The following is a 24984-nucleotide window of genomic DNA, read 5'->3' on the forward strand; positions in this document are numbered from 1 at the left end:
AAAATCCTATGGGAACAGGTTGGGATCGCTCAGGAGAGAGATTAGAATCCCTAGGATTAGGGTAATAAATCCTGAGGGCTGGGTTAGAATCTTTTCAAGAAAAGGGTTAGGGGCTTCCCTGGTGGCGCAGTGGTTGAGAGTCCGCCTGCCGATGCAGGGGACACGGGTTCATGAGCCGGTCCGGGAAGATCCCACATGCCGCGGAGCGGCTGGACCCGTGAGCCATGGCTGCTGAGCCTGCGCGTCCGGAGCCTGTGCTCCGCAACGGGAGAGGCCACAGCAGTGAGAGGCCCGCGTACCGGGAGAAAAAAAAAAAGAAAAATGAAAAGGGTTAGTATCCTTCCGTTGGCAGGATTAAAATCCTGGGGGCAGAATTAGAAATCTCCGGTAGGCGAGGTTAAAATTCCTTCAGATGTGAAATTCAAAATCCTTTGGGGCAGAATTAAGATCTCAGGAGGAGGAGATGAGGTGTTGGGGTTCTCGGAAGGGTGGGGTTTAGAATCCTTTAGGGCAGGATTAGGGCGATGGGAGGCAACGTTAGAATACATTGGGGGAGGTGTTAGGTTATTTGGGGGTTAGGACCTTTGAAGGACCGGTTAAAATTCTTGGGGGCGGGGTTATTATCCCTCAGGGACAAGGTTAGGATTCTTGGGGGCAGGGTTAGAAACCTTGGATGGGCGGTGTTTAAAAAAATCCTTAGGCGGCGGGATTAGGATTTTAGGAGGTGGGGACAGAGATTAGAGTCCCTGGGGTGGGGTTAGAATCTTCGGGGGCGGGTTTAAGACACTTGAGGGAGGGGTTAGCATCACTCCGGGCGCGGCTAAGGAGCCCAGATGGCCTGTGGGCGACACCGCGTCCCTGGTTCCACCCCGGGCGCACCGCCGGGAACTAGAAGCAAGTGGGAGGGACGCGGACAGTCCAGCACGAGTGGGGCCCCATAAGACGCGCGGCCCCGAAGCCCCTCGGAGCGCAGCCCCAGCCTCTTCTCGAAAGTCAGTCCATTTTCCCTAGGGCACGAGCGCCCGGGACGCCGGGGGCTGCCGAGCTGGGGGGGCGCTCGAGCTGCGAGGATCCGGGCTGCCCACGGGACGAGGAGCGGGCGCCCAGGTGAGTGCAGCGCACACGGGTTCGGGGACAGCGGCCCGTGACCCTCGGCCTGAGGGTCTTCGGGCTGCGGAGGGAACCCGGGGTGGTGAGCCGCGTAGGTTGGGTTGCCCGGGAAAGGGACCTTCGTGGGAGCGGCGGACAGGAGGTGGGATGCGGCGGCCGACCCGCGGGGGAGGGTGCCCAGATGAACAGCGGAATTGCCTGGCGGCGAGCCTGGGAAAGCTGTAGGGTGACTTTGTGCCTGAGCCGCCACTTCTCTGGGCAGTCCAGGTTCCCCTTTTGCAAAAGGAAAAAAAAAAAAAAAAAAAGGCTTCACGGAGCCCGGGAGGGGAAGGCCCTTACGGTTCCTGGTGGGGGTGGGTGACCGTCACGGTCACGGCGGGTTGGCAGCCATAGTGGGGAAGGGGACATCTGGCCGTAGGCGTGACGGTGCGAGCCCAGGCAGGGTTGCAGCTGGGTCAGCTCGCTGAGCTCCCTCCTCCTCCCAGCTAGGCCCTGATCCCCAGGGGGTCTAGGTCAAACCCCAAAACCTCCTGGACAGACAACAGGATGTGTGGCCCCTGACTTTCTTCCTTGTGAGACCTTGGACAAGTCACTCTCCCTCCCTAAATTCCAATTTCCTCATCTGCCAAAGAGGGCTACTAAGTCTTTCTTCCAAGGCTGCAGTGAGCTAGAATATGTTAGAGGTCATGTAAGTGACAGTTTAGTGTAGTGGTTGGGTAAAGGGTTTCTGGGAGCAACCTGCCTGTTGGACCTTGGGCAGCGGATTTAGCCTTTCTGTGCCTCCATTTCCACAACTGTAGAATGTGGATAATTAAAATATGGCTCCTTCATAGGGTTGTTTTGAAGATTAGATTGAGTTGCTGAAGGAACGCTCTTAGAGAACTGACAGGTCTAATTGCTTAATACGGGTTAACTATTGTCATAGCTATTACAGCCTAGCCCGGTGGTTCTCATATTTTAGCGGAACAACAGAATCATCTAGAAGGCTTGTTAAAACACAGATTTCTGGGTCTTGACCCCAGAGTTCATGACTCCGTAAATCTGGCACCGGACCCCAAGAATTTGCATTCCCAGGTGATACTGATGCTGCCTGTCCCGGGGACACACTTTGAGGACCACTTTGGCCATCACAGAGAAAGCCCTCAATAGATACTGGTTCTCTTCACTGCTTTATTTTCACTATCCTTTTTTTTTGAGGGGGGTGAGGTTAAAATACAGAAAAATGAAGAGAATAATATACTAAATATCCCAGGAACCCACCACCCAGAATTAACAAATGTTCACATTTTGTCCTGTTTGCTTCAGTTTTTTAAAACATAAAATTACTAAAAGTAGCAGTTAAAATTGAAGCCTCCCCACCTTGTATCCCTCTCAGTTCTGTTTCTCTTCCTCCCCAGAGGCAACCTCTGTCATGAATTACCGTGCTTCCTGTCTGTGCCTTTAAAAAATGTATTACATGTATGTGGGTACATAAACAATACATAAAATTGTTTTTCGTCTTTTAAGGATCTACGTATATGCTATCTAAACTGTGCGATTCTTCCGCAGTTTCATTTTCCCTTGCCTTCTTATCATTAAGTTGTCAGGGTCTAGCCAGGATAAGAAACAGAGCTCTAGTTTATTCCTTCTAAGTGGAGGATCCCAGCAGGGGACCATCCTACCTTACTTCTCATTCCCCTGGTGATGAACATACAGGTTATTCCATGGGTTCATGACAACACGCAATGCTGCTGGGGCCAGCCTGGATGTGTGGTCTTGGGCGCATGTACAGGTGTTTCTAGGGGAAAACACCAAGAGGCTGGATGGCTCTCCCGAGGGGCAGCTTTTGCGTATGAGGAGGACTGAGGCGTGAAAAGGTCACCCAGGGAGTCTGGGGCAGAGAAGAGAGAAGAAAGAATCTGGCTCTGCTGACCTTCCAGCTCTTTCTAGACCCAGGGCCACTGTCGCCTGTTCTCTGCTGCAGGAGGGCAAAAATCTTCATTTGTCTTGTTCACTATGACTGACACTTAGTAGATGCTGAAGCAGTGGAAGCATGAATCTTTTGTTGTTGTTTGTTTTTTGTTTGTTTTTTTGACCGCACTTCGCAGCTTGTGGGATCTCAGTTCTCCGACCAGGGATTGAACCTCGGCCACAGCAGTGAAAGCACTGAGTCAGGGAATTCGGGGAGTCAGGGACGGTCCACTGGACCATCAGGGAATTCCTGGAAGCATGAATCTTTTTAAAAAAATTTTGGATAACAAACATTTTGGCTTATTTTTATCGTCTTTTTTGTGCACATTTTATTTAACGTAATTAGTAAAACGCTGCAAATGCAATTTTTATCCCACTCGTTTACTCAGTATTACATTGTAAGCATTTTTCCATGTCATTGAGATATCCTCGAATTCTGAATGGCTGAATAACATTCCACTGTTTGGAGGCACCATAATTTGTTTAACCATCCTAGCAAAGCACTTCTGTGTAGTTTGTAATTTTTAAAGCTATTTTTAGATGAACTTCACAGAACATTATAAAATGAACCATTTTAAAGTGAACAATGCAGTGGCGTTTAGCACCTTCACAGTGTTGTGCAATCAGCACCTCTGTGTAGTTCCAAAACATTTTCGTCATCCCAGAAGGAAACGCCATACATTAAGCAGTTACTCTGTTCCTCCTTCCTCTCAGCCCTTGGCAGCCACCAACCTGCTTTTTTGTATCGCTGGATTAATTTATTCTGGGTATGTCATGTACACGGAATCACACAAAGCCACACCTTTTGTGACTGGCTTCTTTCACTTAACGTAACGTTTTCAAGGTTCATCCAGTTAAATACTGACACATTTAATTCCTTTTATGGCTGAATAGTATTTCATTGTATGTATACGTTACAATTTGTTTATCCATTCATCTGTAGATGGGAATTCAGGTTGTTTCCACGGTTTGACTATTGTGAATGGTGCTGCCATGGGCATGCATGTACATATATTTGAGCACCTGTTTTCAATTGCCTTGGGTATATACTTAGGAGCTGAATTTCTGGGTCATATGGTAATTCCATGTTTAACTTTTGAGGAATCACCAGACTGTATTCCACTACTTTATATTCCCATCAGCAATGTACAAGAGTTCCAATTTCTCCACATTGTGGCCAACACTTGCTATTTTCCTTTTTAAAAAATTATTATTAGAGGGCTCCCCTGGTGGAGCAGTGGTTGGGAGTCCGCCTGCCGATGCAGGGGACGCGGGTTCGTGCCCCGGTCCGGGAAGATCCCACATGCCGCGGAGCGGCTGGGCCCGTGAGCCATGGCCGCTGAGCCTGCACGTCCGGAGCCTGTTGCTCCGCAACGGGAGAGGCCACAACAGTGAGAGGCCCGAGTACAGCAAAAAAAAAAAAAAAAAATTATTATTAGAGCCATCCTAATGGGCGTGGGAAGCATGAATCTTAATCTCACCCCATGCTCTGTGGGACCCCTTACCCCAAAGGGTGAGGAGAAAGTTGTCTGCATTCAGAGGACTGGTCAGGGCTTGGACTTTAAACTATTTTAGAAGTTAAGTCCCATGAGGGCACAGACATGTCTGTCTCCTAAACTACTGTATCTCTAACACCTGGCACCTGGCACATAGTAGGGCGTCTCAAAAATACGGAATTGAGGGACGTTTAACAGTCCCTCCCTCCCTTGCCTAGGAGGTATTTCAGCAAGTAGGTGTATTTCAATTGACCCCACAAAGTGATTCTTTTTAAATTAGTTGCTAACATTTAAAGTCAAGAGAGATCACATAAATCTGGATTTCTGTCTTCTCTTGAAAAACTGGAGGAGCTGACAGTCCTGGGACTAGAACCCCAAGGTTCTAGACCAATCTCCTGTACTCCTCTGCTATTGACTCATGGTAGCATTGGTGATGCTGAATGGGGCTGCCCTGTAGACTGCCCCTGAGCTGTCCGGTTTGCAGCACCCTTGCCCGGACCACCTTCCTCATGTGGATGGCCCTGTGGGCCCCTATAGCCACTTGAGTTTTCAAGCCCAGCCCTCCAATCATGACAAGGTCTCCCTTTAAATAGAAAAGAAATGTCAGGCCCAGAAAGGGTAAGTAACTTTCCCAAAGTTACACACAAAGTTAGTAGTACAATCTCTCTTAGCCTCTGTCTTTCTAAGCAAACCCTCACAGCACATTTTTGTTTAAGTCTTCATTGAATTTGTTAGAATCTTTGCTTCTGTTTTCATGTTTCCGTTTTTTTGCCACAAGGCACGTGGGATCTTAGCTCCCCAACCAGGGATCGAACCCGCATCCCCTGCATTGGAAGGCAAAGTCTTAACCACTGGACCGCCAGGGAAGTCCCCCCTCACAGCATTTTGATCCCCATCCCATTTCTCCAGTTTCCTCCACCCCATGACTGGGAGTTTTAGTGTACTTTCAGAGGCATGGGTAATGATACAGAAGAAACCCTTGCTTGAATGTAAAACGTGCCCTGTTCTTGGCAGTGGCTGTGGCCACACATGCTGCACCCTCTGGATGGCACTGCACTGGGGCTTGCATTCCTAATCCTGCCCTATGACACCTGCCAGAGCTCCCACCATCACCATGAAATCCTTTGGTCCAGGAGACTTAGGTGCAACCAAGAGAATAGGTTGCCCGCCAGAGCAATAAGCACAGTAGACAGAGCACAGGAGACCTGAGTTTGAGTGCTGACATTGCCTCATACAAGTCGTGATGCCTCAGGCAAACTCCTTCACTCTCTGAGTCTCAATTTCCTCATCTAAAAAATGGGAATAAGAATACTGCCTCATGATGTGTGCAGAACAGTATTCCTTTGATGTTAACACGCACAAAAAATGATACTCCATATTTTCTATAGGTATATATGTCTCAGATTGAGTTGCCCCAGAAGCAGACCATAGAAAAGATTTCAAATGCATTTACTATTTAGCTTATTTGGGAGCAGATCCCAGAAAACCCTGGTAGGAGAGTGGGGAAGCAAAACAAGGAGAGAAGGCAGCCAATCAAGGTGTGTTATCAAGCCAGTGCCGCTGTGGGCACCTGGAGCTCATTTCCACTGGGAGCTTGAGAAGCAAAGGAACTGGGTGACCGCGCTTGAGAAGCAAAGGAACGGGGGTATTTATCTGCCTGCTCCTGTCAGCCACTGGTCGAGGGCTGCTCCTGAGGGATGGTGATTCTCTAGCACTTCCACTTGCCAAGCTCAAGGGCAGAGCAGGCACCAAGGGCCACAGAGAAATCTCTTAGGCAAAGAGATGCAAGTGCTAGCAGTTGGACGTCCAGCGAGTGTTCGGAAATGGTGAAGCGCTGAGCTATGGGGCAGAGCGCCGACAGCATCTTCTCTGATATAGTACATGTATGCAAACGCACACGCAGAGGCTACCTGGAGGGGGGAGGGGTGGCCGTGGAGAGCCTGTAAAGGGTACGTTACAAGCCTTACTCCAAAGGTGACTTCGATTTTGCTGTATTGTTTTCGATTTTTCTTTTTAAAATTTTTTTGGCCACCCCGCGAAGGCATGCAGGATCTCAGTTCCCCGACCAGGGATCAAACCCGGGTCTCCTGCAGTGAAAGTGTGAAGTCTTAACCACTGAACCACCAGGGAAGTCCTTGTTTTCATTTTTAACAAGGACGGTGTATTGTTTTACTAGGTGATGAAAGGTAATTTAAAAAAAAAAAACACATACCCACCAAAACAGAAAAGAATAGGCTCTGTCAACTATAAAAGAATAAGTGTAAAAGGGTCAGAGGATGTGTTTTTTTGGCTTTGAAGTTTCCATTTACTGAGGACAGATTTGGGGGCAGCTGACCTCGGAGCACGTTGGGAGGTTGAAGTGAAAAGTTGTCCCTGGGGTGAACTGGCCACCATGTCCTTTCTGAAGGGGGCCACCTCCACTCAGCTTCAATCGAGGAAAGACTTTGTTCCTCTCCAAGCAGAGATAAACAAACATGGAGAGTCCTTCTCAGTTTGAACACACATTTGTAACTATTGTTTAAATGGGGAAATCTAGGGCACCCTGGCAGCTAAAGGGCACTTTGTTCAATTAGTCAAGAATTTATTGAGCACCTACTGTGTCCTAGTTTTGCACACTAGTATATAGCCATGTACCAAACAATCATTACCCTCGTGTATCTTACTTTCTATGGGAAGACAGATGATACATCCACAGGTAACAATAGGTGTGTTAGTTCAGGTCCTTTGAGAAGCAGACTCTCAGAGAGATTAAGTGTGCAGGAAATTGATTAGAGGGAATGCCTGTGGGGGAAGCTAGGAGAGGCTAGGAGAGCCATCAGATAGCAGGCACGTCTGACTCCAAATGAAGGAAGGAGGGAGGAAGGAAGAGAACAAGCAAGGAAGGGAAGGTGGAAGTGTCTTAGACTGCAGGGCAGTTCTAAGGAAGGTTGGCAAGGCTGTCAAAGAGCCCTTAGCCAAAGTCTCCTATCAGAGGTCCCCCTGGCACGGGCCTGCCTCAGTATCCCCGCCACACTCAGTCCCTGGCTGGGAGCAGCCCATGGCAACAGTGATGGTCTTCAAAGCACAGCAGCTGGGGCCATTTGTCAATTCTGCTCTCAGTAGAATTGCCACGTTAGGTGGTGGTTAAAGCCATGAAGAATAGAGCTGGGAAGGGGCCAGAAAGTGATGGGAGTTGGGGGCGGAGTTCCTATCTTAGCCAGGGTGATGAGGGAAGACCCCTCTGAGAAAGTGAGATCTGCAAAGAGATCTGCATGAAGAGAAAGAGGCTTTCTGGGTGACGAACATTCCAGAAAGCAGCATGTGCAATGGTCCTGAGGTGGACACATGGTTGGTGAGTTGAAGAGTAGCAAGAGGCTAGTGTGGCTGAAATGGAAAAATCAAGGGAGGGCTGGAGGAGACAGGACTGTGAGGTTGAGGGGATTCCAGGTCATGGAGCCTTGCCAGCCATAGAGGGGAGTTGGGCTTTTACTCCAAGTGAGACGGCAGCCCCAGGAGGTTCTGAGCAGAGGAGCGACATGACTTGACTTATATTTTTAAAAGGCTCACTTCTGTAAGAGGCAGAATGGGGATTCAAGCCCAGCTCTTTCTGGCTTCAAATCCCATCCTATGTTTTCCAAACTTCCCTGCCCCCTGCCTACCTTAAAGAAGATAACATTATTATTCTAAGGAGGTTTGCAAGTGCCTTTGAGTTCTGGAGTTGACCAGGTGACCCAGAGGTAACATTGAACATGCTAAAAACTTACTACACGTTTGGAACAAGTGGTTGGAACACATGCATCTCAGAGCCAACCCTCTGGCCAAGTGAGGCAAATGACCAAAGGCCCGAGTTCCTCTTCAGTGTGTTGCTCTGTCACTTGCTTTTGTGTAAACCAGGGCATGACACCCGCCCTCTCTGGGGCTGCTGCTCCCATCTGTAAAACAAAGGTCTCTCCAGTCCCTTCCTGTTTGCAAAGTCAAAGTTTTGAGCTCTTGATCAGAAAGAAGCTGAGGGTCAGAAAAGGGAAGAGATGGGGAGACAGGGGTGACCCCTAAATGTCCATTATGGATAACAATCACTTGAAGGTTTGGCTGGTTCATTCAGAAGACAGTCAGGGAACTCAAGAAGAGGGAGCTGTAGGGCTCTGCACTCCTGAAAACTCTTCAGGGACTTGGTCCCTCATAGTGAAATGCTTTCTCCCCCACCCCCATGGCTGAGCTATTCAGAGAAGGGAAGTTTCCTCTAACTGGACAGTCTTGAGCCCTGGGCCTCTGGCGGTCTGCCTTCCTAAGCTTCCTGTTTGTGTTAACTCATCCCCCCTCCCCTTTCCCCACTGCAGCTTCTGAGGCTGACCCAGTGAAGTATGAGAGGCAGGAGAGCTGAGTTCTTGTTCTACTTGCCACTGATCACCTGGGGATGCTCTCTGCCGTGGGCCTCCATTTCCCCATCTGACAGGTGGGTTCATAATTCTGGTCCTGCTGACTTCAGCCAAGTATGGTCAGGCCTAGAGAAGGTTGAACACAATATATTCATTCCACAAATATATATGGAAGCCCTTTCTAAGCATGGCTTCAGTGCCGTCATCTTCATGGGGTCCATACTTCACACACCCTCACCTACTCTAATGGGTCTAGTACTCTCTTTACTTTCTTCCATCAAACTTCCTATCAAGGCAGTCTTTCCCGTAAGCCATTAACACTTGAGTATGAATTGCAATCCCTTGTAAGAATTTCCTTTGCACTGGGCAGGACCCTTTGAGGTTTAAGGGAGCAGAAATTTAACTCAAACTGGCTCAAACAGAAGAAGGGGGCTATTGGAAAGTCCACGAGCACGTCAACTTCAGGTAGGGCTGGAGAATCTGTATTTCTTCATTTCTTGCCTCTGCTTTGCAACTGCAAGCCTCTTTTCCAGCCAAACGGATGATTCTCACGGGCCAGGATTGAGTCACATGCCCATCTCTACTTCTATTACTGATTGGCCAGACTTGGTCACAGACCCACCCCTACAGCCAGAGGTTGAAGTCAGCTTTACCACAATCCATGGGTTGAGAATGGGGGAAGGGTGGTTCCCAAAGAAAACTGGGGAGCTGTTGTCAAAAGAAGGAGTAGATGCTACTCAGGAAAGAACTATAGCTGTTCCCTTCAGAGAGCTTATCATCCAACATCTCACTTCATATTTGGAGAAACTGAGGCCCAGAGAGAGGCTGGGACTTGCCTGAGGTCACACAGTGAGTCTGTGGCAGAGGTGGGACCAAACTCCAGGGCTCCTCTCCCCCAGCCCTCACAAGCTTCTGCTTGAGCCTAAAAGCTCCTGGAAAACCATCTCCCGCCCGATGCACAGGATGCACAGGCAGGACCTGGGCTTGGCTCTGAGAGTTCAGGAGGCGTCTCTGAGGCCTCCATAGCCAGCACGGTGACCATGGGAAGCAGCCAGGCCAAGCAAGCTGGACTTTCTCATTTCCCTTCCATGCAGCACCTGCAGAAGCTGAGGGGACGAGGAGCCGGTTTCAGGTCCCAGGAGTTCAGCAGTGACCTGAGCAAGTGTCTTAGTCAGGGATCAGCTGTTCTAAGTTAGTCTGGGGCCAGGCAGGCCACTTCTGCCCTCAGAGCCTGGTTTCGAGTCAGATTAGACAAGAAACATGTGTTTTCAGAAAATTTTTAAAGCCTTTCACATCTCTGTCCCACAAGCTTGAGAAGCAAGTGCCTTCTATTATACAGGGAAGAAAATGAGGCTCAGAGAGGGGAAGTGACTTACTCAAGGTTACACAGACAATCAGTGGCAGAACTGGGATCCAAACCCAAGTATTCAGACCCCAAGTTTGGCCTTCATTCCACTACATTGGTTGGTCTCAAATTTTAGTGTGATAAGAATCTCCTAAAGAATTGTTAGAAATGCAGATTCCAGGCCTACATCCCCAGAAACTCTAGTTCATTCAATCCAGAGTGTGGCCCAGGGATATGCAAGAATCAGTGAGGACTCTTTGGGTACAAGTGGCAGAAATCCAACTCAAACTGGCTTAGGCAAAATTGAGAATTTACTTGCTCGTGAATCAGAAAAATTCTGAGGTTGGAAAGTTTTAGGCATAGTTGGATCCAGGTGTTCAAACGTGTCTTCAGGAATCACGTTGTCTCCATTGTTCAGCTCTGCTGTCCTTTGTGATGGCTTCACTCAAAGGCAGTCCCTCCCTTCATGATGTCAGAACGGCTCCCAAGAGCTCCAGTTTTCTACATCCCCTATCTACATCTATACACACATCTATACCTGCATCCACATCTACATCTACATCTATAGCTACATCCACATCTATACCTACATCTACATCCACATCCACATCTCCATCTATACCTACATCTACATCTATACCTACATCCACATTCACATCCACATCTACATCTACACCCACATCTATACCTACATCCACATCCACATTCATATCTACATCTACATCTACACCTACATCCACATCCACATTCATATCTACATCAACGTCCACATCTATACCTACATCCACATCCACATTCATATCTACATCTACATCTATACCTACATCCACATCCACATTCATATCTACATCTACATCTATACCTACATCCACATCCACATTCATATCTACATCGACATCCACATCCATATCTACATCGACATCCACATCCATATCTACATCGACATCCACATCTATACCTACATCTACATTCACATCCACATCAATGCTTATGGAAAGAGAGTGCCTTTTCCCTAATTTTTCCAGCAAAACCCCAGGGCAGACTCTGCCTCGTCTAGGATCACATACATACCTATAACTGAACCAAGCACCATTGGTTGCCGGGGGACATGGAATTCTCTAATGGGCTGGGCCTGTATCAAGTTGTCAATCCCTGAAGGCAAGGGTGGGGTAGCCCCCTGAAACCCCATTGAGTGGGAGAAGCTGGGTGCCCGAGGAATATCCAGGCACTGTTATCAGAAAAGGGATGGGTGCTGAGGAAGCAAGAGCAAAAAATGTTCACTCTGCCCGGTTCTCAATTAGAATGATCACGTGAATCACCTGAGCCTCGTTAAAACACACATTCCGATTTGGGAGGTGGGGCCTGAGATTGCATTTCTAACGCCTCCCGTAGGAAGATGCTGCTGGTCTTCATGCTGGTCACACTCAGAGTAGCCAGGCACTCTTACATTTCTAACTTAGTTCAAGCAACTGTGCAGCCCCCACTCTGCAGAGAAGCCCTGGGATATATAAACCTCTTCCCTCGCCCTCTCCCCACCCCCATCCCATGGTTTCCAAACCCACCCAAACATCAGCATCATGTATTTGGGGACTGCTTGTCAACATACAGCAGACTTTGCTGCCAGTCACTGTTCATTGTGTTCTCCAGTGACCTTTATAGGATGATCCACATAATAAATTCTCTTTTGAATTTAGTGCTCAAAAAATATTTGTTTCTCTCAGTAAATCGCCATGCTTCCTGGGATTTTATGTTAACAATGTACAAATTGCCATTTTTATCTTGGCTGCTAGGAAACTCAGAGATAAATCTAGTACTCAATGGCAGTAGCAGTAGCACCCTAGGCTTCTGGTTCAATAATCTTTCCTTTCTAAATGGTGTAGCATAACCCTTTTTGAGTCTTGAAGTGCTCTGTATATGGTTTAATATTATAAGCTCCCTCAAATCCTTTTTGAAAGTCAGTGCTTCTTTGGAACATTCTTGAGTTTCCCCCAATCTTTATTGAAATCCTTCCCATTCTTCAAAACCCAACTCATTATCCTGCTGCTCAATTATTATAAACAGGTTGTTTTTCCTATGAACAAACTAACATACACACGTTAGTGGCAGAACCCAGATATATATTCGTTTTACAAAATGGCTTGATATTGTATATGTTTTGCAGTTTGCTTTTCTCACTCAGTAAGTATTTTAGCAGTCTTTGCATGGCTCTGACTGTCCTTGCCAATCCCTAACAGCTTCTTGGGAAGGCAGTTCTGTATGTCCAGTCTTCCCATCCCAACTGGAGCAGGAACCAGGTCCTGATGCTTTTACTTTGGCCTGACCACATAAAGTGTGGGCTCTGGGCATGTATTTACTCACTAACAGTGCATTATGCTCCTACCGTGTGCCAGGGAGGCACTGAGCTAAGCGCTGAGGGACACAGACGTGAACAAGACCAGCCTCTGCTGTGCTGCAGAGATGGAAACTTTCTGTATCTGCACTGCTGAGTAAAGTAGCTTGAGCCACAGACAGGTCTTGAGCACGTGAAACACGGCGAGTCCTAGCTGAGATGTGCTGTACGTGTAAAACACACCCTGGGCTGTGAAGAGTCTGCTTGAAAAAATATATATATATAAAGTATCTCAGTGATAATTTTATATTGATTACATGTTAATAATTTTGACATATTGGGAAAAATAAATACATCTTAAAATTAATTCCCTTGTTTCTTTTTACCTTGAAAAAATGTGGCTGTAGAAAATTTTTAATTATATACGTGGCTCACGTTACATTGCTAGGTCTAGTGGTCATGAAAATAAGCATTTCTGAGGCCACTCCAGACCAGGCAGTAGAATGGTTCTCTTGGCTTAGGGGGAAATCACATTTTATGCAAATTTGACTCCTGCCAGTTCATCACTTTAAAAAAAAAAAAAACTTTATTGTGCAAAAATTGAACTAACGGGAATTCCCTATTTTAAAAAGTTAACTTCTAGAGTATTGTGGTATCTCTACACTTGTAGGCCAAAGGACTTGCAAACAGTGCTTGCTTTATGCTCCAGGGCAGTGCCACATCTGCTAGGGAACGGAAATGGTTATGGTTAACATTTCTGTCACGCTTATTGTGTGGCAGACACCTTTACACTTCTCAACTCATCTGTGATTGCAGCCACCCCGGGAGGTAGAACCCCACCATCCATGGATCATGCATGTTCATGCCTGGGGAGACCCATCCCTCAAGACCCTGTGGCCATGCTGAATATGTAACTTGATGATGTAAGGCATACCAAATAGGTACTCAGAGAGGTGGAGGGAGCGGCTGTACCTCACACAGCTATGCTCTTCCCAGAACACCCTTAAGTTAATCAAAATATATGGAACGTAATATAATTTTATGTCATACAAAACCACACAATATGCTGTTTTATTTCCCACAATTGTAAACCATATTTATCACAAGTCAGAGAGGTATTGGTTTTTGTTTTCAATGCATACAAGTACATTATAAAGCACTGATTCATTGCAATAATTTTTCAAAATAATGATCTAGCACTCCAGGAGTCTGGATTAGTTCCTTACTTTATTCGCAAAAGGCGAATGAAGCAAAAACCGCTCAAGTCTTGATGTGGTAAACTGTTCCCAGTTCCCACCAGGACAGACAGAAAACATCCTTGTAAATAAAAAGAATCTTAAAAAAAAAAAAAAACTCTCGTTAACCTAGGAATTTGGGGTTATTTCTTAAGCCACGAACACATGTTTATTTTAACAAGATAAGTATAACTGAGTTCTAACTGCTTTAGAAGAAAATTGTGATTGTGTAGAGATGAGGAAGACAGTTACTTCCTTATGTGGCTGCTCACAGCCTATCTTCTCAGCAAATACATGTGCACATTTTGAGAAAAGAAAGAAAAAGTTTCTGCCACTTTAACAATAATTAAGTTTTGACTCTGATCAGGTAAAAGTGTTTTCTTTAAGTGTCTTTAAATTTGATTAATCCACCAGCAAAGTCTGTCAGCTCTACCTCCAAAATGTCCCCCGAATCTGTCCACTTCTTACCCCCTCCTCAATAGCCACCACCCCGGGCCAGGCCACCATCATCTCAAGCCTGGACTCCTGCAGTGGACAGGGCTCCCTGCCCTGCTCACTAAAGTCCATACTCCACCGAGCAGCCAGTGGGATTATTTAAAGTACACACTGAACCCCGTCATCCTTCTGCTTGAAACTTTCCATGGTTTCCCATCACCCTTAGAATCAAATCCAAAGTCCTCACAGCATGGGGCATCCTTGTCACATGCTATCCTCTCTCTGCTGCCTGTGATCTCCAGTCACACTGGCCTCCTTTCAGTGCCTGATTCTCTTCAATCACATTCCTTTGCACTTGCTGTTCCCCCTGCCTGGAACACTGTTCCCTCAGAGTGTTACGTAACTGGCTCCTTTGTGTCAGTCAGGCCCCAGGTCCAATATCACCTCCTGAGAGAGGCCTTCCCCAACTGCCCTGTGTAAAGAGGCCCCGCATAGTTGCTCCTGATCACATCCTCTTTTATCATCCTCACGCTTTTCACTAACTGAATTTGTCTTGTTATTTATTTGTTACCTGTTTATCGTCTGTGTCTCCCGTCCACCTCCAGAGCGAGCTCCGTAAGGGCATGAACTTGCTTGTCTTAATCACGGTTTAGAAGAGTGCTCAGTAAACATTTGCTGAGTAAATGCATGGTTGAATGACCAAATAAATCCATGAGAGAAAGAAGGGAAGGAAGAAAAAAGGAAAAGGGGTCGAGGGAGGGAGGGAAGAAGGAAGGAAGCTGTTAGAAGGCAACTAGAAAATGATATGAGGAATATGATGACCTTGATTGTTTGAGCCACATTATGTGACCTGAGCCTTATCAGTTTATATAAAATGTTGACGTTATATAATGAGAGTATAGTTTTACTTCACCATTTGCTCTGAGCCTGACTCTGTGTTGAGTATTTCCCCACCCACGTGCTTTCTCGTCCTCCCAACGCCCGGCGAGGAGGTCGTATTATTATGCCCACTTTGCTGATGAGGGACTGAGACTGGGGAGCAGGGGGCATGGTAAGTGAGCTGCTAGTTGGGGAGGGAGGGGTCAAGCGTCAGCTCAGGCTTTCTGACCCAAGAGCTGGCAGCTCCCACACCACCACCACCCCCAACTCTGCTCCGAGGCTCCGCCTGTTGAATTTCAATGATCATCACGATTTATTCTCTGAATAAACTCCCCATCGCAGGGGTCCTTGTTAGCATGACTACGACAGCTTGTCAGCTCTGTGTGGGTGCGGGCCAGACGTGGTGTGGGGAAGCCCAGAGATGACAAGGGCAGAGTGAGCTCCACGTGGCCAGGGTGGGGTGAGGGGGGCAGAGAGGGGGAGGGGAGACAGGGAAGGTGACAGGGTGCCAGCCTGGGAACACGGGGTCTAGAGCCCAGCATCAAAGACTCCCCCGTGTGGGGCTCAGAGCAAGCTGGGCTCATCTCCCTTCTCTCTACCACAGGATGGGGTGTGTGAAGTCCAAGTTCCTCCGGGATGGAGGCAAGGTCTCAAAAACGGAGCCCAACACCAGCCCACACAGCGCTTTGTATGTGCCGGATCCCACATCCTCGGGCAAGCGGGTGAGTTGGGGAAGAAAGGGGAGACCGGCGGCAGCCCGGGGGCTGCCCCAACCTGCCCTCACCGCTTCCTGTTTTCCCAAGGGCGAGCAGGGTGAGTCTGGGGTGAAATGGAGCTTACCGGTCGCCAGCAGCTCCCTGACTCCCCAGGATACACCTGCACCGAGCACCCAGGGCAGGGATGTCACCGCCCCTCGTCCCACTGCCCAGGCCTTGGCCCATCAGCCTGGGTGACCAGGTCCCAGGGGGCATGGCCGGCCTCACACCTAGGAAGTACCATAAGCAGTACTGAGAGTAATGAGTGAGCAGGTTAGTGACAACAGCAGTTGAAGTGATGACAGGAATGATGACAGTATCAGCGTCGTGGCAGTAACTGTTATAACGATGGTAGCAATAACAGTAACAACAAACTAGTGGGAATATAACAGCGATAGCAGTAGGGAGAAAAGCCGAAGGAGTAAGTGGGAGAAGTGGCAATGCTAGCAGAGGTTATTTGCTTACTTCTCTTACACTTCTACAGAGCTTACGATGAACCAAGCCCTACCTTAAGTGCACTACTGTTATTAACACCTTTAGTCCTCACAACAGTGCTCTTGTAGGCCACGATTTGTATCATACCCATTTTACAGATGAGACACGGAGAGATTAAATAACTTGCTGAAGACCACCTGGTTGTAAGGATTGAAACTTGGGCAGTGCAGGGGTAGGAACAAGAGTGACAGAGCCAAATGCTGGTGACAGGAACAGTAGTCATGGTGGCAATAGTGGGGGTCCTGGGAGCAGTAGTTGCCATAGAAGTAGCCCCACTAGTAATGGTAGTTGTGATAGTCAGAAGAGCTGTAGCAGTAGCAAGAGTAGAGATTACAATAATCGTACTAGTAAAGGGACAACGGTACTAAGAGCAGCAATAACAGTTGTAATAATCATTACTGTTCTTTGAAAACCTACTATGTTCCGGGCACTGGAGTGAGGTATTTCTGTTCATTAATCCAAAAACTGAGGCTGGAGTTACTTTACTTTACAGCCAGGCTGACTGAGGCTCAAAGAGGTTAAATGGCTCCCCTGGGCTCATACCGCTGGGAAGCAGCAGAGCTGGGTCTTCCTAAACTCAAGGCTAGGTTCTCTCTCCTACAGGATCCTTTCGTCCATCCCCTTACCTGAGGCTGTCCAGGAAGGACAGCCTCTGCTCGCTGCCTGCAGAGGCAGGGGTACACTCTTTCCTGGTGCCCCTTAGAAGGTTCTTCTTTGTATTGAAGGGAGGCATATTACCCCATAACCCTTACTCCCGGATCACATACCTGCCCCTTAGTCCTGCCCCAAACACATGGAAATGGGAGAAGACTGGAATATTCACCTCCCTCCTTCTGACACTTGACATCTATTAATACAGCCTGAGGTTACACGAGATCCTGAGCTGACATCCTAAACCCTAAGTCACTCCCAGGTCTGCTTCTCACCTGGCCTGCATGTCCCGGGGCCCTTTCTGTGGCCAGGGCTCCAGGTTCTCAGGTTCTCTGAGGCCTTCTGGCTTGTCAGCAGTGGGAAGCAGAGGATTTTCTCCCACCAGTTTCTGGCTGTTCTCTCTGGGCATCAGGTTTAAGGGACGCTATTATCAGCCATTCACTGTTCCCCTCATTCAGAGCACTGGTTCAGCAGTAAGTTAGTAACTGAGAAAGGGTTCCCAGGTCATATCAGTTTGCAAAACACTGGGCCAAACACTCCTTCCCTGTAGGACTCAGAGCCTTTATAAATCTTTGTAATGGGCTTTGTGACTCTCCCCAAAAAGGATACACTTCTTAGTGTTTCCCAAACCTATTTCTTTAAATTAATATTTACTTATGTGTGTAACACACAAATTCATTCTCCTTGAAAATAAAAATCACAGATTTCAGTGAAAGCTACAGTCTCTGCTGACCAATGCCCCCCTCCCTAGAAATACCACACCCTACCTCAGAGGTATCAGCTGTTGTCAGTTTGGCATGGAACCTTGCAAACCTTTTTCCATGAATTTACACTCACATGTGTACAGTATGTGTCCACAGAAAGTGTTTAGGATGTTTGAGTATGTGTTTTATACCAATGTATCATATTTACCATTCTGAAGAACTAGCTTTGTTTACTCAACAATATATCTTTGAGGTCTCATTGTGTCAGGAATGAAGCGGCCTCCCTTTTATAAGGGCTGCTTAGAGCACCACAGCGTAGGAACCAATTCGCCTTTGGACAGACACTTATGTTGTTTCACATCCATAGTGGAGCCTTTATTCATGGGCCACGTTGGTAGACCTAGGGTTTCTTCAAACATAGCTTGGAAAACACTGATCTGGACCAAGCCCCTCACTGTATGTCGAGGGGAAGGCACAAGTACGTCCCCCAGTATGTCCAAGGCTGAAGGCAGAGCCTACAACCCAAGAGACCTGCATCCTTGTGCTGGCTGTGCCCCTAATGTGCTGTGTTACCTTGGGCACTTCCCAGCCCTCTCTGGGCCTCCTCCCATGACTCACGGGGCTGGGATATCCTTTTTGACACAGACCTTCCATGGCTACACACACACTATTGGATTCATCCCCTTCTCCCATTTCTTCCCCACAGTGGCCTGACAGTAGCAACGGCAACCCACCAGGGTCCACAGAGGGTAAGTAGCTGGCAAGCACGTGTAGTGGAGTCATGTTATGTAGCGGATTAGGTTAGGTTCTCAGTCAGAGCTTGAGGCAAAAATCCCAAACAGTCAAAACCACTCTTGAAAATCCCATAAATTTCCCCCAAAGTACTTAGTACAAGCTATTGTTTTTCTATAATGTTGTTTCATAACATGAACAAAACTGTTAGCTTTAAACTCAAGAATCGCAGCTGGCATGGCAAGATGCTTACTTATATCACGAGACAGACACATCAAGGGGTCCAGGGCTGGGTGCCAGGTGTTGGGGTGGGAAACACCCAGGACTGTGGGTGTGCTCAGATAAAGCCTCACCATCCCACATGTCTCTCTTCCCAGCAGGTTCTGAGGAGATCATTGTGGTTGCCTTGTATGATTACGAGGCCATTCACCATGAAGACCTCAGTTTCCAGAAGGGGGACCAGATGGTGGTCCTGGAAGAGTGAGTCCCCATTCCACTCCCCTCTAAGACATACCTGTCTCCAATACTCAGTTTTGCTCTCTTGTGCTTCAGTAAAGGACCTGATATTACACTAGGATGTAAATGACTGATGAGAACCTGATCGTAATAAAGGAAGAAGAGTTTGCTGTTAACCTGGCTTACAGCCACAGGAAAGGGGCTTGCATACTTGCTAATGGTACATCTGGGCAAGGATGGACAGTAGAAAGTGCTTTCTCAGGGAAGCCTTCCTTGGACTCCTATGATTAAGCTGCAGCCTTACCTATGGACCAGACCCTGCTGAGGTGACTTTGCATTCAGAAATCCATGGATCTCTGAGCTTGCTACCTCCAATCTCCTACCATCTTCACCATCAGTGGATGTAGTGTCTAGTATGTCCTGGGGCCCAAGGATGGGAGTGGTTATGCTTGGTCAGACTCCTGAGCCCACTCCTTCTGGCTCTCAGCCCCAACGAGCCACTGTGAGTCTGCCATGGGCATAGGGCCCCACCTTACATATGGCTAATAAGGCCAAGGCCACAAATCCAGGGAATAAGAGTGAGGCCACAAACCTAGGACTCTGAATGCAGGTACAGGGCTTGATTCTAGCCCTGGGCGGACCTTCAGAGGCACAGTGGGGATTGTTGTAAAGTTATTTACCTTAACGGGGTGAAGGCTGGGCGTGGAGACAGTAGTGGCCCTGCCCTTCACCCTACCGGCTTCCTGGTGTTGGGGGTATTCCAGGCCAAGGCTGGGGGGCCCAAGAGGACCAGGAGTGGTCCTCCTGCCCTCTGACCCCTTTGCTTCTTCCTGTCCCTCAGATCTGGGGAGTGGTGGAGAGCACGATCCCTGGCTACCTGGAAAGAGGGCTACATCCCAAGCAACTACGTTGCCCGAGTCAACTCTCTGGAGACAGAAGAGTGAGTATTCTATTTCCCCGCCCTCCAGAAGGAAGCATGAACAGAGCCAGCCTTGCTCCTGCCTCAGGGCCTTTGCACTCACTGTCTCCCCTGCCTGGCACACTCTTCCTAGGGCTCTTTGCCTGGCTGGCTCCTTCTCATCTTTCCAGTCTCAGAGAGGCCTTCCCGGTCTCAAGCAGGTCCCCTCTGAGATTCTCTCTCTCTCGTGGAAACCCATTTTACTCCCTTCTAGATACTTCTCACTAGCAAAAATGATCTTGTTTCCTTGGTTGTTCACGGGTTTGCCATCTGCCTCCCGCACCTTGAGAACCACTGACCTAAATACCTATGTGAGTCTTACACTCCTGGGTTCTTGTGTCTGCATCAAGAAACTGCTCACAGAGGCTGCCTCTGGGGAGGGCAGCTGGGACACTGGAATCAGCGTGGGATGAGATCTTATTTCCTCATCTGCCTTGAAATAGGCAATATTTTCAAATGTTTTAAAATGCAAATGGTGCAGAAGGACCTAGGATAAAGAGTGAAAAGCGTTCCTCCCACCCTATCCCCACCCAGCTACTTCCCTTCCAGAAGCAACCAGTTTCTTGTACGTCCTCCCAAATGCTTTATACTTGATTAAGAAAATACATATATCTCCCTCCGTTTTACACAAGTGGCAGATTGAACGCACACTGTTCTACTCCTTTTGTTCAGCTCTTCCGTGCAGCACCTACAGTATCCTCCTTTTCACAGCTGCAGTGTCTGTCACGTAGATGCCCCACTATCCCCTGCCAGCGGCCACTTAAGCTGCTTCCAGTCTTGTGCTGCGGTGAATCTCCTTGCGTATATGTCACTTCCTCCTGTGCAAGAGCGGTGGGATAACTTCCTAGGGATGGAATTGCCAGGGAGATAGCTCTTACTCTGTACCCTTTAACATTGCTTGAACATTTTACCATGGCATGAATTACTTTACCAAATGAGAGCAAAGAAGGCGAGTGGGAGGTGTAGAATGGTGACTAAGACCTTGGGCTCTGGAGTTAGACCGCCTGGCTTTGAATCCTGCCCCCACCACTTCCTAGCTATATGACGCCAGGCAAGTTACTTGCTTTCTCTGTTCCTCAGTTTCCTCATCTATAAAGTGGGGATAATAAAGGCAATGATTCCACAGAGTTGTTGGGTGGGTAACAAGAACTCGAGGAATGTCAGCTGTCTGTCTCCCCAGTTGATAGCAGAGGAAACAGAAGTCCAGAGAGGGAAAGCGACGTGCTCAAAATCACACAGCAGATTTGTGGCAGGGTCAAGGCCAGCTGACCTCTGGTCTGAGGTTTTTCCATCACAGCACATGAACTACTCCTCAGGGAACGGGTTTGTTTGCTGCTGCTTGAATTTTTCCACCCAAGATCCCAAACATCTAGGGAGTATGAAGAAAAGGTCCAAGGATATGGTCCCAAGTATAAACTCATTTGCAATCTCACCTTTTATCTTAGAAATGCATGCCGACTTTATATTCACTCTGTAGCCACAGAGGAGGATGAACTGAGGCAGTAACAAAGCTCAGCCCTCACTCACAGGGGCCTCCCAAGACCCTGAAAAGATGGTCAAATGTTCTTGTGAAATTTGAAAAAGTAAGATTTTTGACCACAGTTGGTTAAGACTGCTGTATTTTTCCACCCAATCTTTCTGTTCATCACCTTATCCCTCCCATTGGGCGGTGCTGGAATGACCACGAGCATTTTGTATTTGTAACGCTGTGTTACTTTTCTTGAAGAAAGCTCCCCAAATTGCATAAGTTTCAGCCTCAGCAAACTGGATTCACCAGTTTGGTAAAATGTCTGTTTTAATGTTAAAATATTAAAAGAATGGTTGTTTTCCCCAAAAGAATCTGAGTAAAATTGATCCCGCAGGAAGCCTGGCCCTCAGAATCCTGGTGCCGGGCAAGAGCGCTGAGAGCCGGCCGGGATTGTCCGCCACGGGTTCACACGCTGCACCCCCCTCCCCTCCAGGTGGTTCTTCAAGGGCATCAGCCGGAAGGATGCAGAGCGCCAACTCCTGGCCCCTGGCAATGTGCTGGGCTCCTTCATGATGCGGGACAGCGAGACCACCAAAGGTGATGCAGGCCCTCCCAGCCCTGTGTCCCTGCCCACCCACCCCTACCCCACGGGGAATGCCCCGGGGGATGGGGGCCTGAACAACTCACCAGCCCATTGCGGCTTCCAAGCTTCCTCCTGCCCTTTGCTCAAGCCTAGTTTGGGCCTTCTCAGCCCCCAGAGCTGCCGGCTTAGGCCAATGGAAGTAGGAGGCAGTGACCGCCCCTAAAAACAAAATCCTGCTTGTATTCTTTTAAATATCCATCAAAATATATCTTGTCCCTAGACCTGACTCTTCCCTCTCTCCATACGAAAATGGGTGGCCTCCTCCCAAAGGAGGGCCTTCGCTGGGACCCTGCTTAAAATAGCTCCTTTGAGGTATTTGGAAGTTTTGATGTTGGAGGCCTGCTTCCTGAAATTTCTGTGCTGTGAGGGTGGCTTTGTGCCGGGTCATCGCACAGGAGGCAAGAGCAGTGCCCCCAAACAGTGCGTAACTCAAACTGACATCAACCGAGGCCAGTTTTCCCAAAGGAATGAATGTAAGTAGGAGTCTCGTGATTTCGGATTTCACACGCAGAGTGGACCTTTACTACGGTGTTTAGTCTAAAGACTGCTTGGTTCAAAGAAATCAGTAAATTACGTAAAGTGTGACCTCACAGTACCCTGGGCAAACAGTTTTGGGGCCAACGATCGAAGGCATCTGTGTGACCTTCTACTCACTCCCTAGGTATCTGAACTGGGGAAGCCTGAATGTGGCTAGAACACCACTCAAAATCAGTGTTTTGGGTCAGTGAATATTTAGGCTTTATTTCCTCCCACCCAACAAGCCCCTTTTCAGCCCCCAGAGGAAAAGAAATGGGCAAAAAGGTAAAGCCGTACACAGCCCTCGGCTTCTCTTCTCCCGCTGGGCCATCCTGCACACAGGGGCAGACCTACGGGGCAGGAAGGTGAGCTTGGGCCACTGTCACAGCCCTCAGAGGTGGGGGCATAGGCGGGTTCGCCGAGTTAATAAAACTTGCAGCACAAGTGCCCCAAATCCTATCCTGCTTCTTCTTGGATTCTGCTTCTCCCCACCCAGCATCGGCCAAATCAGCCTCACCTTGACTGGGCAGAGTGGCTAAGAGTGGGGGTCCCAGAGCCTGCTGCCTGGGTTTGACTCCCAGCTCTGCTACTTACAAGCTGTGTGACTGTGGGTGAGTTACTTCACCTCCCTGGACCTCAGGCTCCTCATCTATAAAATTGTGGTGATAAAGAACCTCTACCTTGTGGGGTTATTCATTCACTATAGTGAATAATATCATTTATCATAATACATATAACTATAATTCATTATGGTGAATATTATTCCTATTCATTCATTTTTTCTTTCATTCATTTTTTATTCAGACAAGGTTCTTAGTGGCTAGCATGTATGATCAACTGTTATTCATGCAACAGTTTAAACCTCCCCCAAATCCTATGACATGGTGCTACTGTGGTAGAGAAAACTGAGAGACAGAGAGGCTAATAACTTGCCCAAGGACCTCAGCTCACCAATGGCAGAACCGTGGCCGTGGACTGAAAGACGTGTGTGTTTCTGGTCTTTGTGATGCCATGTGTATTAGGTTCCTATTGCTGTTGTAACAAATTACCACAAGCTTAGTGGCTTAAAGCGAGATAAATTTATGATGTTACAGTTCTGGGGGTCAGAATTCTGAAATCAGTCTCACTGGGCTCAAGTTAAAGTGTCCGCAGGACTGGTCCCTTCTGGAGGCTTCACAAAAGAATCTGTTTCTTTGCCTTTTTCAGCTTCTAGAGGCCACCAGCATTCCTCGCCTCATAGCCCCTTTCTCACATCTCTCCAACCTCAACTTTCCATCTTCATATATCCTACTTTGACCGTCTTACTTCCTCTTATAAGGACCCTTGTGATTACACTGGGCCTACCCGGATGACCCAGGATGATTTCCCTATCTCCAGATCCTTAACAACTGAATCACATCTGCAAAACCCCTTTTACCATGTAAGGTAATATATGCACAGGTGTCAGGGATTAGAACACGGACATCTTGGGAGCTGTTACTCAGCCTGCCACAGCATTTAATGTTTACACTTACATTTCAATGTTTATACTGTAATAATTGAACTGGATATTTTTGTGTTTGTTTTATCTTTTTGCTTGTTTGTTTCTAAATAGCGTTTCTACCAAACTTGTGTGGTATCTTGGCTTTTGTGATTGATAGATAGATAGATAGATAGATAGATGATAGGAAGAAAAAGAGATAATAATGAAGATGATGACAGCCAACATTTAATGAGTGTTTACATCCTGAGTACAAGCATTACTTCTTTTAACCATCAGGCAATGTGATGGGGTGAGGAGGTATGACCAATCCCATTTTACAGATGAGGAAACTGAGGCCCAGAGAAGTGACACGGTCACTTGTCCAAGGTCTCACAGCTGGACATGGAGCAGCCTGACAAGCACCCAGGAAGCCTGACTGCACAGCCCACTCCTACCCTGTACTCCACTGAGCAGGTTCCAGGACGGTGCCAGTAGTGGCCTTACAGAGTGTCAGGTTGCTGACACAAGGTGGCAGGCCTCCGAGAGTCCACTCCTGAGGGGTTTCTCTCTGGCCCACGCAGGGAGCTACTCTTTGTCCGTGCGAGACTACGACCCCCAGCACGGGGACACAGTGAAACATTATAAGATCCGGACCCTGGACAATGGGGGCTTCTACATCTCCCCCCGGAGCACCTTCAGCAGCCTGCAGGAGCTGGTGGCCCACTACAAGAGTGAGTCCTGGGAGTTCCCTGGCGATCCAGTGGTTAAGACTCCGCGCTTTTAATACAGGGGGTGCAGGTTCAATCCCTGATCAGGAAACTAAGATCCCACATGCCGTGGGACACAGCCAAACAAACAAAAAAAGAGTGAGTTCTACTGGGGCTGCCTTCCAACCGGGGGCGCAGGTGGGTGGGCCTGCCTCCCAGGAATCCGGGTCAAGTGTGCACTGCAGCCTCTGAGGCCTGCTGATGCTTCCTCCCCAGACAAATAGTTGCTTCGGATTCTCCTGA

General features: G+C 48.0%; 1 protein-coding gene across 2 annotated transcripts in view; it reads left to right on the forward strand.

The window, feature by feature from the left end:
- The first annotated feature begins 871 nt into the window (after nt 1-871).
- Nucleotides 872-24984, forward strand: part of HCK (HCK proto-oncogene, Src family tyrosine kinase) — a 38843-nt gene continuing 14730 nt past the window's right edge. Inside the window, exons 1-7 of one of the 2 annotated variants that reach the window (XM_065892756.1) lie at nt 872-1107; nt 15739-15856; nt 18446-18488; nt 18852-18951; nt 19769-19867; nt 21847-21950; nt 24556-24705. In XM_065892756.1, the coding sequence (XP_065748828.1) occupies nt 15740-15856; nt 18446-18488; nt 18852-18951; nt 19769-19867; nt 21847-21950; nt 24556-24705 (613 nt within the window). In that variant the 5' untranslated portion in view covers nt 872-1107; nt 15739. Of the gene's footprint in view, nt 1108-15738; nt 15857-18445; nt 18489-18848; nt 18952-19768; nt 19868-21846; nt 21951-24555; nt 24706-24984 lie in introns of both variants that reach the window. The other variant, XM_065892757.1, reaches the window with a different exon arrangement.

This window comes from Phocoena phocoena, chromosome 15, assembly GCF_963924675.1.
Source record: "Phocoena phocoena chromosome 15, mPhoPho1.1, whole genome shotgun sequence".
Taxonomy (NCBI): Eukaryota; Metazoa; Chordata; class Mammalia; order Artiodactyla; family Phocoenidae; genus Phocoena; species Phocoena phocoena.